At 46.6% G+C, this 14,012-nt stretch overlaps 6 protein-coding genes across 10 annotated transcripts; 2 read left to right on the top strand and 4 right to left on the bottom strand.

The window, feature by feature from the left end:
- Nucleotides 1-880: 880 nt before the first annotated feature.
- On the bottom strand, nucleotides 881-2,766 carry LOC108026205 (UPF0692 protein CG33108). Its single transcript, XM_017097007.3, has 4 exons — nucleotides 2,476-2,766; nucleotides 2,183-2,430; nucleotides 1,228-1,324; nucleotides 881-1,170 (listed from the first exon to the last, which is right to left on the bottom strand). Exons 1-4 carry the CDS (start codon nucleotides 2,704-2,706, stop codon nucleotides 943-945), a joined length of 804 nt encoding a protein of 267 aa, XP_016952496.1. The 5' UTR covers nucleotides 2,707-2,766; the 3' UTR covers nucleotides 881-942.
- On the bottom strand, nucleotides 1,424-2,061 carry LOC108026206 (U6 snRNA-associated Sm-like protein LSm3). Its single transcript, XM_017097008.3, has 3 exons — nucleotides 1,910-2,061; nucleotides 1,747-1,860; nucleotides 1,424-1,686 (listed from the first exon to the last, which is right to left on the bottom strand). Exons 1-3 carry the CDS (start codon nucleotides 1,928-1,930, stop codon nucleotides 1,510-1,512), a joined length of 312 nt encoding a protein of 103 aa, XP_016952497.1. The 5' UTR covers nucleotides 1,931-2,061; the 3' UTR covers nucleotides 1,424-1,509.
- A 128-nt stretch (nucleotides 2,767-2,894) lies between the features above and the next one.
- Nucleotides 2,895-5,761, bottom strand: LOC108026148 (ras-related protein Rab-7a). Its single transcript, XM_017096882.3, has 4 exons — nucleotides 5,605-5,761; nucleotides 4,297-4,537; nucleotides 3,876-4,232; nucleotides 2,895-3,814 (listed from the first exon to the last, which is right to left on the bottom strand). The coding sequence occupies exons 2-4, from the start codon at nucleotides 4,474-4,476 to the stop codon at nucleotides 3,728-3,730; spliced, it is 624 nt and encodes a 207-aa protein (XP_016952371.1). The 5' UTR covers nucleotides 4,477-4,537; nucleotides 5,605-5,761; the 3' UTR covers nucleotides 2,895-3,727.
- Nucleotides 5,762-5,804: 43 nt separating this feature from the next.
- On the top strand, nucleotides 5,805-10,412 carry LOC108026145 (protein UBASH3A homolog). 2 transcript variants are annotated; one of them, XM_017096875.3, is made up of 8 exons: nucleotides 5,805-6,071; nucleotides 6,225-6,465; nucleotides 6,524-6,719; nucleotides 6,907-7,008; nucleotides 7,548-7,717; nucleotides 7,778-8,090; nucleotides 8,290-9,171; nucleotides 9,233-10,412. In XM_017096875.3, exons 1-8 carry the CDS (start codon nucleotides 5,959-5,961, stop codon nucleotides 9,469-9,471), a joined length of 2,256 nt encoding a protein of 751 aa, XP_016952364.1. In that variant the 5' UTR covers nucleotides 5,805-5,958; the 3' UTR covers nucleotides 9,472-10,412. The 2 variants fall into 2 exon arrangements, with proteins under 2 accessions (XP_016952364.1, XP_016952365.1); XM_017096876.3 differs by lacking the exon at nucleotides 6,907-7,008.
- A 70-nt stretch (nucleotides 10,413-10,482) lies between these two features.
- Nucleotides 10,483-12,426, bottom strand: LOC108026146 (uncharacterized protein CG5902). Of its 4 annotated transcripts, none has more exons than XM_017096880.3 (3): nucleotides 12,305-12,426; nucleotides 11,788-11,967; nucleotides 10,483-11,713 (listed from the first exon to the last, which is right to left on the bottom strand). In XM_017096880.3, exon 3 carries the CDS (start codon nucleotides 11,544-11,546, stop codon nucleotides 10,806-10,808), a length of 741 nt encoding a protein of 246 aa, XP_016952369.1. In that variant the 5' UTR covers nucleotides 11,547-11,713; nucleotides 11,788-11,967; nucleotides 12,305-12,426; the 3' UTR covers nucleotides 10,483-10,805. The 4 variants fall into 4 exon arrangements, with proteins under 4 accessions (XP_016952369.1, XP_016952367.1, XP_016952368.1 ...); XM_017096878.3 differs by having other exon boundaries at nucleotides 10,483-11,716; XM_017096879.3 differs by having other exon boundaries at nucleotides 11,784-11,967.
- Nucleotides 12,427-12,434: 8 nt separating this feature from the next.
- LOC108026147 (transmembrane protein 179) lies at nucleotides 12,435-13,982 on the top strand. The gene is made up of 4 exons (XM_017096881.3): nucleotides 12,435-12,643; nucleotides 12,720-12,863; nucleotides 12,926-13,169; nucleotides 13,502-13,982. Exons 1-4 carry the CDS (start codon nucleotides 12,534-12,536, stop codon nucleotides 13,703-13,705), a joined length of 702 nt encoding a protein of 233 aa, XP_016952370.1. The 5' UTR covers nucleotides 12,435-12,533; the 3' UTR covers nucleotides 13,706-13,982.
- The last annotated feature ends 30 nt before the right edge of the window (nucleotides 13,983-14,012 follow it).

Raw genomic sequence — 14,012 nt, forward strand, 5'->3', positions numbered from 1 at the left:
TTCCGCACGCAACCTGTGACTTTACCACATACTTTCGACCCGCAATCAGACACAGACAGACAAAACAACCAGACACTACTAGTTTAATGCGATATGCTTAAAGTATTTATAAACTCGTCAAAGATGAACAACGCGTATCAAAATATCCTGAACAAGAAGGTCTAGATTCTAGAGCTAAAACCAAACTTTGTAGTTACTGTTTCAAGAATTTCTATGGACACGTTGCTCTTGCCTGTTGGCACTGACTAGCATACATACCCTTTATTCTATATTCCCCAACCGACAGTTCCCAAGCGAATCGGGAGCATTAGGCCCCATGATCTCAAAAATTGTTGCTCCCGTCTCTGGCCAACTATCAAAAGTATCTAAATGTTATGCAGCATGCTAAAAACTATTTGAGAAACCCCATTTGAAATATTAACCAAGCCCGTCGTCTATGTACTACCTAAATCAGAACGATATCTGTGTGTGAAATTATATACAATACATACTATATATAGTATACCTATCTAATCTACCATATACAAAACCATGTGTACTACTCTTATTGTTGTGATTTTGAAATTTCAAGGCAGCCCAGTCGTATAAGCGGATGTTGAAAAAGCGTAAATTTATACATGTATACATAAAAATCGACATATATATATACAACAGGCACTAGCAGGAGACAGTTCGATATATCATTATTGTATATTATATTCTATTCCCCCCAAAAATCGCATTCGTGTCCCCGTAGTAGTTGCGAACCGATTAAATACGAAACTTCTGCGTGTTTTCCCCCGTTCGAACTGAAAGATGGTGAGGCGTTTGAGGTGCGTTGATTGCGTTGCGAAGTGAAGTATTGTAAGGCGTGTAATTTATAATTGTACTATTAAATATATTAAAGTTAAATACGAAACGGTCAAGTCTTCTTTATTGAGAATATGTATGTGAAATGTATGCCTAAGGGCAGTGAATATGAATCGGTTGTTGTGGCATGCCGTTGACCAGAATGGAGCGTTCGTTGAGGCCCAGAGATCCGCCGATTCCGCCTGGTGGCAGCAGGAATTCATTGTCCGGATAGCCCTTGGGCTGCGCAAACTCCACCAAGTTGGCGTTGCTCTCGCTTAGCGTGTCCAGTGACCAGACTGCCAGGTTCCAGGTCTTGCCATGACGAGCCAGGACGTAATACTGGGAAAATATTAATAGATTATGATGTTTTAAAGATACATAATGTTATCCATTTACCCGATCCTCTGGATCCACCAGGTAGCCGACAATCAAGGCCCAATGAGCTCGGTGTCCGGATTTCAGGCATGGAGCATGGTTTACATCGGCATCGTAACTTGGTTAGTTAAAAGTTAAATTTGATTTAAGGATAACCAAATTTATAAATTATTTGGTATACCATTCAACATTAGGATTACCCCAGCGGATTAAGACATTCTCTTTTTTGAGACTTTTATTGACCAATATAAATACATATTGTATAAATGCAGGTGAATTGACTTAAAACCGAAGAAGGACTCGCTAGCCAACCCTCATGGGCGGTGAAACCAGGATGACTCCGTCGCCCCTCACAAAGAGCATGGGAATGGTGCGCTTGGCGGTCTTGTAGACCTCCTCGTAGGTCTCCTCGTCGATCTCCACAGTGGTTACCGTCTCCTCCGCGTCGCCCAGCACCATGTTCAGATGCTGATCGAAGGCCTGAGAAAAGGTTTATTGTACAGGGTTACTGAATATCTAAAGAAGGTTTAACCAACTTACGTGGAGTCGTCCTCGCAGTTCCCTTTCGTTGCGCATCTTTACGTACACTTTTTCATCCAAACTCAACCGGATGAGATCCAGAGGTTCCTTCACCGGCAGTATCACCTGGCTGAGCTGTAAGTATGGCAGTTAGAAACTTCCTTGCTTCAAGGCTGTGACATACCTGTTCCGTTTCGTCGGCCATTTAGTTATATTATTTGCACTTTCTACTTATTGAATAAATGGGGAATTTAACAATAGTTTGCTAGACCCAAAACGCCTGTTTATAAAAGTACTACTAAACAAGCGCGCGTTTTCCAACACTGACAGTTAACAGTGTGCTGTTAACCGTTTGGAAGCGCTGTTAGGCGCCAACCGGTTTAAAAGTGGTGAAAAAAAACGAACTTAAACTAGGTTTAAATACAGAGTAGGGAAATATGAATTTGAAAAAGGATACGGCACTATGAGGCAGCCTCCAGCCTTTAGTAGTTCCTTGACTTTCCTGCAGTTGAGCGGGCCCACGTGCAGCTGACAGGCACCAGGTCCTGGCAGATGATTTCGCGTGAGTTCAAACAAATACTGAGCGCTGAAAAGTTCGCCATTTAAGGTGTATTCCTTGGCAATGGCATCCTCGAGAAGGTCAGCTGCTGGTGGATGACCATTGAGCAGCATGCTCAGGGCCGTAAGACCACAGGTGGGGCCAACCTAAGTTAAGGTTAAACCAGCAACTTGTATTACCTCTCAACTCACCTGCAAAATGCTTTTTACAGGGTAGTACTGGCAGTGCTGCGGTGGGGCATATTGGCAGACGCGACTGAGATAGCATCCTTTCTGCAGCTCCGGATACTCCCAGGCCCAACTGCACTCATCGGTGGTTACATTGACAACTCCTGGTGGTTCTTTTGCTGCAGTAGGCGTCGCAGGACTTGCCACCATGGGCGGCGGTGGAGGGGGCGGGGCCACAGGTGAAATACGCGACATTGAAGGGGATTCAATAAATAAGAAAACTTCACTGGTTAACAGACAATAGCAGCAGCTGTTTTTGCAGCAGAATGTTAATGAACAGCGCGTGTTATCGATAATTGATACATTTTTTGCACCTGCATCTCTAGCTTACAACTGTTGTACAGTGGTGTAAATCTCTAAAAATCCCACACAAAAACACACAATTAGCTTATTTGAGTTTTATTGTAAATTGTTCATTGTTTAATTTTCAAATTAAGACAAAGAGCATGAAAACTCATGAAATTCATCAGAGGAATAAAGTACATACCATATATACGCAATTTACATATATGTATTACCAAAAACAAGGAGCAATTTTACATGGAATACTATTCATAATTATAGGATATATCGAGTAACGTTATAACTAAACAAAATTCACGCTCGAATGTTTTGCAAAGAGTTTCGTGGAGCTGAGCCAATTACAATCGAATAGTTAATTCGATGGTGCAGGAAATTATGTCGTTAATTACATTAAAAAAGTTATCTTTTTATTAAATTTACAATCACAAGATTTTTTTTGTTTTTTGTTTGTTTTGAAGATACTCTGATGTTGTATACTCAAGGTTGCTGTTCTGTTTGCAAAAGCCAGCAGCGGTTGCGTGCAAAATTTGACTAATACAATGGCAAAAATAGTACTAGGGAGATAGGCGGGCGGGCGGTCGGTCAGAAACATGAATTATTAATTACGAGTACACAGAGCATACTTATTCATTGAACGGGGTCGGTTACTTAGGTCGTAGGAAGTTGGGGTATACTGGTAAAGCCCTTGCCAGAGGCCCGTTTAGAGTCTGCTGATGTTGATCTGTATCTGAACTTTGCATCCTATCAATTAATTAATTACTAGGCTGTTTTGCTGAAATTGTTTTACTTAATCATAGAACACTTTCCTCCGTCGTCCTTTGTGTTTTCGCTTGCTTCTCATGTTCAATATTATGTTGGAAATATTATTTAATAATATAGATTGTGTAATTATCCGTTTTGCGTTGTTGTTACATTAGCACTGACAGTTGTCAGGATTGCCAGGACGATTGTTTTGCGAGCCCAAGGTGATCTGATCGGGGAAATCGTTGATAACCTCAGCCTGTAAGGGATTCAGACATTAGTTTTGATGGTGACGAACCTATTTAAAATGGGTTACTAACCTCCGCCTCCAATTCCAGCGCATTCTTGGCTATAACCTGAAACGCCATCTCCACGTTGATGCCCTCCTTGGCGGACGTCTCGTAGTAGGGTATGTCGTTCTTGGATTGGCACCACTGCTGCGCCCGACGCGTGGACACCTGGCGGTTGTCCAGGTCCACCTTGTTGCCCAGCACAACGAAGGGGAAGTGCTCGGGATCGCGTGGACTGGCCTGTATGAGGAACTCGTCGCGCCAGGAGTCGAGATTCTTGAACGAGTTGGGCGCCGTCACATCGTAGACGAGCACGCAGCAGTCGGCTCCGCGGTAGAAGGCCACTCCAAGGGACTGGAAGCGTTCCTGACCAGCAGTGTCCCAGATCTGCAATCGAAGTGCGATATAGTATATGGAAAACAGGGGGTTTTGGGTATGTGCAAGTGCTTACCTGCATTGTGACCACTCGATCGTTGACCACCACCTCTTTCGTGCAGAAATCGGCTCCGATCGTGGCTTTGTATTGGTTGGAAAAGCGTTTGTTTACATACTGATTCATCAGCGAGGTCTTGCCCACACTGCTGTCGCCCAGTATGATGACTTTCAGCAGGGATTTCTTGCGGCCAGACATTTCGATGTAGTTTGTGGGGTTGGCTTACTCGGGGGGTGACTGTCTCTTGCGACTTTTGGCGCTGAAAGACACAAAAGGTATTGATTGGGTGTTAAAAATAACATTGCAGTTTGTCTTTAATTCGATTAAGCGGGTGGAGTAAGGTATTTTGACAAAGGAATTTCCTATTTAAAAACATATAGCTAAGTATATATAGATATGGCTGCTGGTTTTTAATACAGATTTCTGTGGGCAGAAGATTATGTACCTTAAATCTTAAAAAAATTAAATATTTCAGAGCAGAATGAAATAAAAAAATAACCCTTTTTTTAAAAAATGTGTTGTAAAATATATAAACAACCTAGCCAAAACGAAGCAGCTAAAGTAGATCACTGAGTTGTAGACTATTTATACACATAATATAATCTTTAGCTAGGGTATAATAATGGTTTTTTATATGTGGTTTGCTCGTGGTTTAAGGATGACTGTTTTTTTAAGTGTAAGCCAGCTACAAGCAGCTGTAAAACGCTTGCAATGTCGGATTAGTCGACGAATATTGGTGCTAGGCTCTGCGGGGTGATAAAAACCAAAGCAATGAGTCATGCTGAACAGTGAGTGATCGCTGGACTGTGATAACAGGAGCAGGGGGTGGGCGCGGGAAGCTACCCGCATCGGGGCGATAAAGCGTGATCACTGCCCATTAGCTGGCGCAGCGGAGAAAGTGCGCAGAGAGCGGACAAAGACGAGGTCGCCCAGTGCGAAAGAAGGTTTCTGGAATACCAGGAAAGCCAGCAGGGAAAACGCCCATTTCCGCCAAATCCTCAAGTGCCAGGGGGAGTTTCCATGAGGGCAGCTATCCACGAAAAAATGGTGCGAAAATGTTTTCTCTCGGTGGACAGATAGCCTCCACCGCCCCTCCCCGCCCCCTTTGGGGTCCACGAACAACTTGTTTTTGTGCTCCACCACTACCAGCGCACCACTAATTGCGTCCGTGTGCGTGGGCCTTTGTGTGTACTCGTGTGTATTTGTGTGTATGTTTGATGTGGGGGCTCCAATGGCATTTTCCATGCACTTTTCGCCTGCTGCGTAACACTCTTTTTCTAGCTGCGCTTTCGCATTGCGCTCTGCTTCTTTGGCACTGGCACTTACTTTGAACACTATTGAACACTCGGCGAGCTGTTTCTTTGTGGTGCGCCTCGATTTAACTAAAATATTTAATTAATTACGCAGTGAATTTTGTTGTTGTCTCGCCAGGAGAATCACTCTCATCTCTACTGGTCAGTATCGGGCTATCGATTGGTTGGTCTTCCGCAATATCGATAGGTGTTGTCTTGTCATATCTTCCAGAGTCAGTGTTGGTTAACGCACGGTTTTCGGGTGGCCAATTAACGAATTGTATCCTATTTTTGTTGAAATTATCACTGAAAATTGTAGAAGAGCCAGCTAAAACCGAAAGCTGCCATTAGCTGGTAACCGGGGCTCAACGAGGAGGCTATAATCGACATGGCCACGCTTCCGCCGCGCAAGAGTCAGACGCCCACGAGGATCTGCATCTCCAAGCAGCACCTGACTCCGCTCCAAACATTGCTCCAAATGGGCTTTCCCAGGCACAGGGCGTGAGTTTGGCTATGTGTTGGCTACCGGAGGTCACCAGCTGCTCCAAAAGCCATCCTTTTATAGAGGTTGCGCGCTTGGGAGGCTGACCTACTAAGAGGCCGACAGCTCCAGAGAATCAGAGTATTGATTTTTTCTTGTTTGCCTCTGAACAGGGAGAAAGCCCTCGCCTCCACGGGCAACCGAGGAGTCCAGATTGCCTCGGACTGGCTGCTGGCCCATGTCAACGATGCCACCTTGGACGAGTGTGCCCCCAGGGAGTACATCATCTATGCCTGTCCCACGGGACCGTTTCTGCAGCAGCTGGAGGAGTTCTGGGCCAAGTCGCGCCAAATGTGCGGCTGGAATGGAGCCCACAACTATGTGCCCCACATAACACTGGTCTCGTTTTTTAAGGTGAGCTAAAGGAAGGATTATCCTGACTATAATTAATCAATAAATCGCTTTAATACAGGCCCCCGATGAGTGCTCCCTGCAGCTGTCCAAGGCTCTCAAACAGGTGGTGGACATGACGGGCGCCTTATTGAATCGGCCTCTGAAGCTGGAGCCCTACATGAGCCAGAACTTTATGGGCTTCTTTGTGGCCGAGGAGGATGCCAACTTCCTGAAACGATTGGCCCTGCAGTACGTCAAGGAGGTGTCCAACTCAAGTACGAACCTCCCTTCCGTTCGGTTGCACTCTCTTTGGGTTGTTTTGGTTTACCTTTCTCACGTTCTGTTCGATTCAATTCGATTCGGTTGATGGTTTTCCATTTTTCGGAGTGGCTTACACGGTTACGTTTGTTCTCCTCTCTCCCTGCACACTAATCCCCCGGATATCTGGATTACGCTGCACAGTCATTAGCGATACCTATGAGCAGCTGGACGCCATTGTGGCCTGCTTCCCCTGGTGCGGTGCGGTCTCCTCGGGCACCCGCTGCATACCGCGCAGCAGTCGATGTAAGACATTAGTTAGCATAAAATCCTAGAACTGACTCACTCCGGAACACACTTTCTTATCACCCGATGCATGCCTAACTCGCACTGGTAGATAGCTTACTAATCTGTTTCACCTTATTGGAAAAATTCAACATGACGCTGCTAATTGTAGTTTATTGTTATTTGCAGTAAGAGATGTAGACAGCAAGGTGGGTCGATTTGTAGGGCTCTCCAAAAGTAAATCTGCTTTGTTTGTTGATCTCATAAAACATATTAATTTGTTTAACTAAATTAACTACTTCATATCCCTTTTTATTTGTTATGTTAGCTTATGTTTTTGATTATCATTTGACCACAAACCAAAAAAATGTAGTTGATAAGCCCGTGACGCTAGGTATTGCCCAAAAGATAACTTTTAATGACCACTTAGGATTCCTTATCGCAAATTCGACTCACCCTGTTAGATACAAACGCATATAAGCAGCACTGCTTTCGTTTCCATTCAGAAACCTTTCGTCCCGCTTAGCGATCGGCCACTAATAGCTTCTGACTACCCGTAGCCATCTCACTCGAGCCACACGTAAAGAGCCTGCACCTGACGCTAGCCTACCAGTTTCCGCAGGCACAGTTCAATGCACTGAAAGCACTCGTGGAGACCTTAGACGCCGGCTGCGCCTCCAATTGGGAACTGCGACTCTATTCCCGCGATCCGCGGCTCGCCACCAAACAAGTTAGAGCTCCTAGCAGTCAGTCCAAGACGAGTTCTTATCACTTTTGGTTTTTTTTGCAGGTCCAGAAGGTCGTTTATCCACACAACCCGCACGAGACGGATGAACTGGAGCTCCGCATCGGCGACTATATCTACTTGAACACCGAGGTGGTGGACAGTTCCAGTGACGGTTGGGCCGAAGGCATATCCTGGTTGACTGGAAGCACGGGTCACCTGCCCGTCAACTACACCGAACGCACTGCCGAATCCGACGCCTGGACCCTGCATCGCGTGGTGCAGCTCTCCAAGAGCGTGGCTTCCTCCCTGACTTCTGCCGAGGATCTAGACATTGTGGACGGACGCAGCATATCGACGGAGCCCGAGGAACGTCAGCGTGAGTTGCACTATCAATTATTGATAACGTTTTAACCATAATGGATCAAGTTCTTAGAAAAACAAACATTTTATCAGTATCAGTATCAGCGAACGTTTTGATAACGAATTATAATTAATCTTCATCAATTTCTTTGATTTTTTTTTCATTTTCAAAAAACCAAAGTAATTCCATACTCATTTTTTTCATCCCTGAACAGACACTGCCCACCCCGAGATTATTGAGGGCTCCTCCTTTGAGGAATCTGAGCAGAGCGTGGAGAAGTATTTGCGACAGACGCTGAAGCCCTGTCTTGAGCTCCCCTCCGTGCAGTTGCTTAACAGCCACAACTTGAGCCATCAACACAACCCGAACACGCCCACTATCGAGATCACGACGAACATGTCTTCCTGCTCCACTTCCGTGTCCAAGCAGCCGGTGGACGAGATCTTGGTGGAACCGCCAGCAGCTCAGCCGCCGCGTCCGGACGACACCCTAAGCGTCCACTCGGACCACTCGCTTCATCCTGGCTCACTCGATGCCTCGCACGCCAAGAACCGTAAGATCTACATCATGCGCCATGGCGAACGAGTGGACTTCACGTTCGGCACATGGATTCCCTACTGCTTCGATGAGTTTGGCAACTACATGCGAAAGGATCTGAACATGCCCAAAACGCTGCCGCGTCGCAAGAACAGTCCGGAGGGTTGGCAAAATGACTCGCCGCTCACCAATGTGGGTGTCTATCAGGCCAACCTCATTGGACAGGCTCTGTTCGAGGCCCAAGTGCAGATCGACCATGTCTACTGTTCGCCTTCGTACCGCTGCATCCAGACATGCACCAGTGCTCTGGAGGGGCTGCAGCTGACGGGCAAGCACAAGATCAAGCTGGAGCCGGGCTTGTTCGAGTGGATGGCCTGGTATCCCAGCGGCGTTCCTGACTGGCTGAATAAGAACGAGCTAATCGAGGCCAAGTACGACGTTGATCTGGACTACGAACCGGTCCAGCCGGGCTCTGACCTCACTGTTCGCCTCAAGGAGTCCACCGAGCAGTTCTACGAACGTAACCATGACGTTATACTGCAGCTGCTGGAGCAGACAAGTAAGGATGTATAATAACACCTTAGGGAAACGACTCTCATTTGTAATATTTTTCATTTCAGTTGGTAATATTTTGGTTGTCGCCCATGCCACCACGCTGGACACCTGCTCCCGCCAGCTGACCGGCGGCGTGCCACGCAGCACGAACGAACTGCGCCAGGTGATCCACAAGATCCCCTACTGCAGTCTGGCCACGGTGGAGCAGGTGGACGGCGTCTGGAAGCTGGTAGAGCCCGAATGCCTGCCGGTGACGCACTCGAAGAACCCGCGATTCGAGTGGAACGCCTTGTCGGCCACCTAGTGTCAGTGCTTGGAGCAGTTTCTGTGCAAGCATTGAGACTGAGACTCGATTGGGATGGAATGGACCAGGAGGTGAATCACACGCTGACGGAACTATACGTAAATTCTTTAATTAGCTAAAATCTGTATGATTTACGGCTCGGAAATTGGCGCTACAATAATTTAATCGTACTGCCATATAAATTGAAAGTTATTTAGACGTAAATTTGCGCAGCAAAGCGATGGAATGCAATTTTGTTGCGGCATACAGACAAAGCCATCTATTACAATTGCCCTGCTTCTTGAGAAGCTTACTGTGAGCCAATGGCCTCATACACTTTATTGCAATCAATGCGATCTATTGACTATATATTGAATATATACATTTATACCATACGCCAGTAATTATACTATTTGAGCGCTAGCTCACCGCTTTAGCCGTAGACTTACTTGCTCTGTTACTAGCTTAGTTGTTACACCACTTGATTAGCCTTGCTGCGTAGCGCAGCTTTTTTGTAGCAATATATCCAAGAGGCCGATTTGTCTCAGCAACCTGTTGAGTCTACTCCGTACGTAAAGCCCAAAACATATATCGATATTATCGACTAGATTTAGAAGTACAAACCCATGTAACAACACGCACAACATAATGGAACAATAAACAATATACATTGAATACGTGTAATGCCAAAACATTGAGATGTAAACTCCATTTCGCTTCCATGAGCCCCACGATCCCCCCCGAGAGGAAAGTCGGATGGTATTTTTTTGCATTATCTTGTGCGACTCGGATGGGGTCGACCTTTATTTAATGCGCATAGAATTAGAATTAGTAATGTAATTGGTTTAGTTGTTAAATCTATTAATATAATTGCTGAACATTTTACTTGAATTATATATCTGCATTTTTGTATTGTATTGATTCAGTAATATATATCCCTATATATATGCTTGTTCTGTTTAGTTTGTGTGTGTTTGATTTAAAAGAGAAACCAGCAAGGCCGCGGCTACAACATCGAGCAAAGTAATCCGATTACAAGGGGTTTGAACCTAGCGTTTATTAACTTTTCTCTTTTGTTTATGCTTCTTTCGAAATTGCTTACGGATTTGCCGCTTAAGTATATCAAGCATTAAATGGTATATATTTTTAATAAAAGGCGCTCATCTCGCGCCCGTTTTTGGAGAACTGGAGGAGGGTCTTAAAATTGATGTCGGAGATGTAAGAACTCATAACTCGGATTAAGCGAGCGGCCGCCAAGCTGGGCCGAACTGAAAGGCTAGCAGCAGCAGGAGGACGACGGCCAGCAGGCCTGCCCTCAGCCAGGATCATCGCCTCGCCGCTGGCCGGTCCATCTGTTAGCACTGCACCTTGCCGAACTGGGCGCGACGCTCCTGGTGCTCTCGATACTCCCGGTAGTGCATCTGGATCTCCTGTGAGCGGTAGCGCGTGAGCTTGATGGACTTCCTCATCTCCTGGGTGATGGCAGCACGATAGCCGCCCTTGCGCAGCAGCGAGTCAATGGTCTGCAGCTGGTCCCAACCCTGTTCGGTGGCCACCTGCGGCAAGTAGGTGGCCGTGCGCTTGCAGCCGCGTTCCGTGAGGAACTCGATGCGGATGCCATGGACGCCTAGCTGCCAGTCCAGGTGGCCCTGGGCCTCCTCGAAGTTCTGCAGGATCGACACGGAGACAGTGAGCCGTGGCAGCTCATCCCTGGAAATGGGGGCAAACCGAGAGTCCTTGAAGGCGCTGGTCAGCGCGTACTCGCGCAGACCATGGTGCAGTTCCATGGCACTGAAAGTGCCAATGCAGCCGCGCAGACGCTTGTCGCGGCCAATCTTCCAGGTGACGAACAGCGGGTAGGCATCGTTGCTGAACACCGGCACCGAGGGACCATCCATGTTGTTCAGCTCGCAGTCGAGCACCTCGAAGCAGAAGAGGCACATGTCCGGCACCGCCACGCTCTTCATGCCATGGCCATTGGAGAACCGCTGCGGCTGGTGGACCATCTGCTGGTGCTGGTACTCCGCATCCCCGTTGCTGGAGTGCGCCTGTTGCTGCTGCTGCTGCTGGTAGTTGTTGTAGTGGGAGTTGGACATTCTGCTGCTCCGCCACGTGAGTTGAAGTACACTAATTACGTTAGGTATAGGTATATTAAGGTTACAGCTAATGGCAGTGCACGTTGATGCTCTAAGTTCAATTAACACAACAGAACAGCCCCAGTAGGAGTTGCCACAGAAACGCCGCCAATCAGTCCTCTAATCTTCTGCTGAAAATCGCAAAACAGAAGGTTGTGTTAGCACTAGTACTAGTCATTCCAAGGCCTCGGGATTCACCTACTGCGCTGGGTAAACTAGGTCACCTGCTGCCCACCAGTCTGCGCTAACCTATAGCCTGTGATGCCCCCTGGCTCCTTGCTTGCTGATCCAGACCTCGTCCCCGTGTTCCTTGGCTGCCGTCCTGCTGCTAGTTAGCTCATAAGCACCTCATTGAACTGCGTCCGCTGCTCCGCTTCTGCGTCTGGAATGGATCGGATGGAGATTAGGGGGGATCGGTGGAGAATGGAGAGTGGGGGCTGTGCTCTCGACTAGATTTCCATGCACATCCAACCGATTGATCTTCACCTTTCGTTTCACAATAGCCTCTATATGTGAAAAGTCGGGGAAGTGGGGAAAATCGGAGGAGAAAGCCCCCCACCTCCTATCGCATTAATTGCTCTTTGTTCGCCCTGACCGTTTTCCCCCACCCGCGCGCTGACCGAGGGCCACGCCCCACCCACGCACACAGCCCATTCTTCTGGCTGGCTTATTTGGCAATCGTAGAGCTCTGCAAGGGTCCAGTAAGTGCTAAAATTTACCTTTTTTCAATGTAAACAAATTTTACACTTTTTTACGAGTTTCAGGGCGAACTAGAGATGGCCAAACCGCGAGTCAGGGCCACCGCGTAGATATCGATAACAGCGCATACCAATGCAGGCGACAGCGAGGCGCTGTGCAACACTGTTTATCGATAACAGCTGGAAGTGCATTGCCTTGTTTTGCCTGGGATATTGTTGAATTTCGTTTGTTTTGTTTTCCACACGCAAAATGGCCCTGGCCAATGTGCTGCAGCTCAGCCAGATCGCTGGCCATGTCATCCTCTTCATCCTGTCGCTGTGCATCGTTGTGCCGCTGTTTATCAACCTCGACCAATTTTGGTAAGCAAGTGCGCAGTTTTCGCAGTGGAAAGTCCCCTGTCAATTATTGAACACCTTTATTTTCTTTTTCCCACAGTGGTCACTGCCTGCTCTTCACCACCGGCAAATGGCGCGAGGAGGACGGCATGTTCGATGTCCAGTGGGCCTCCAATGGGTTCTGCAACTTCCCCTTGATTACTGGTTTCTTCCTGCTCATCATCTCGGTGGTGCAGATATACAGGTGAATGGCAGGCGGGGATTAGGTGTACAGACCTCTAAATGATTTCTTTGTTTGCCTTGCAGATACGCCCGCATGAAGGAGGAGGCCTCGTTTATAGCCCTGTTCATTGACGTGGTCCTGGGCATCTGGATGCTGGCCATGTCCATCTTGTCGGCCATCTTCATTACCCTGGGCTTCATTGTCTGGTGCGATGGCATGACCGAGAGATTCCCGTCCTGCGCCATTTCCGCGGGTCAGAACATCATCCATGGCGACACCGAGAAGATCAACACCTCGGGATTCTACATTGAAATGGGAACCACTCAGGTAGGATAACATCTTCAAAATCAATTATTTATGTTATACCCAGCACTTGGTGTTGCATGTATAATACTCAGTAGTTCCAGCTATTTTATGATCATAGGCTTTAGTTAGAAAAGGCCATTTGCAATATCATAGATTTTAGACATTCTATAAGGTTGAATCATCTGACTATACGTATACGTAATATTTTAAGATAATAATACGTATACGTAATATTTAAAACTGATATGTTGGTAATAGAATTCAGTACTTAACACGTCGTTGTGTATGTGTTTATAGTATTAAATAAATCCCTCACCGCACACTAATAACTTCATTGATATGATCTTTTCCAGTTTGGTGCCTGGGGCTCCTTCGCCATTTCCGTGGGCATCGGCGTCATCGCCCTGCTGAAGCTCATTGACAACCACCAAGTGCGCAACATCAAGGTGTCCATGTACCTGGAGCGCCAGCGGCTGGTGAATCAGCAGCAGTACGACGGCAGGTCAACCCCGCCGATCGTGTCGAATGCCTCCTCCGATTCGGAGCAGAACAAATAGTTGACGTTTGTGACCAGCCAGCAGTTTATAATTCTCTACGTGTTTCTCATCATGTGCGTTATAATCATTGTATGTCATTTGGTCCTCGTCCTTATCATCGAGGCGGAAGCTCGGCAGCACACCTTATCTATGTAGTGTGGCTCTGAACAAACTAAAACTAACGATATTAGCCCTACGATCTAAGCCAATTTACGTGATATGTATTGTATATAGTATTTAACTGAATATTCCATGTTACAAATGTAGTAAAATAAATTTAATAATATGTAATATCAAATTCTAATGCTGATAAATACATCCGGTTGAA

Source organism: Drosophila biarmipes, chromosome 3R (genome assembly GCF_025231255.1).
Source record: "Drosophila biarmipes strain raj3 chromosome 3R, RU_DBia_V1.1, whole genome shotgun sequence".
In the NCBI taxonomy this organism is placed as follows: Eukaryota; Metazoa; Arthropoda; class Insecta; order Diptera; family Drosophilidae; genus Drosophila; species Drosophila biarmipes.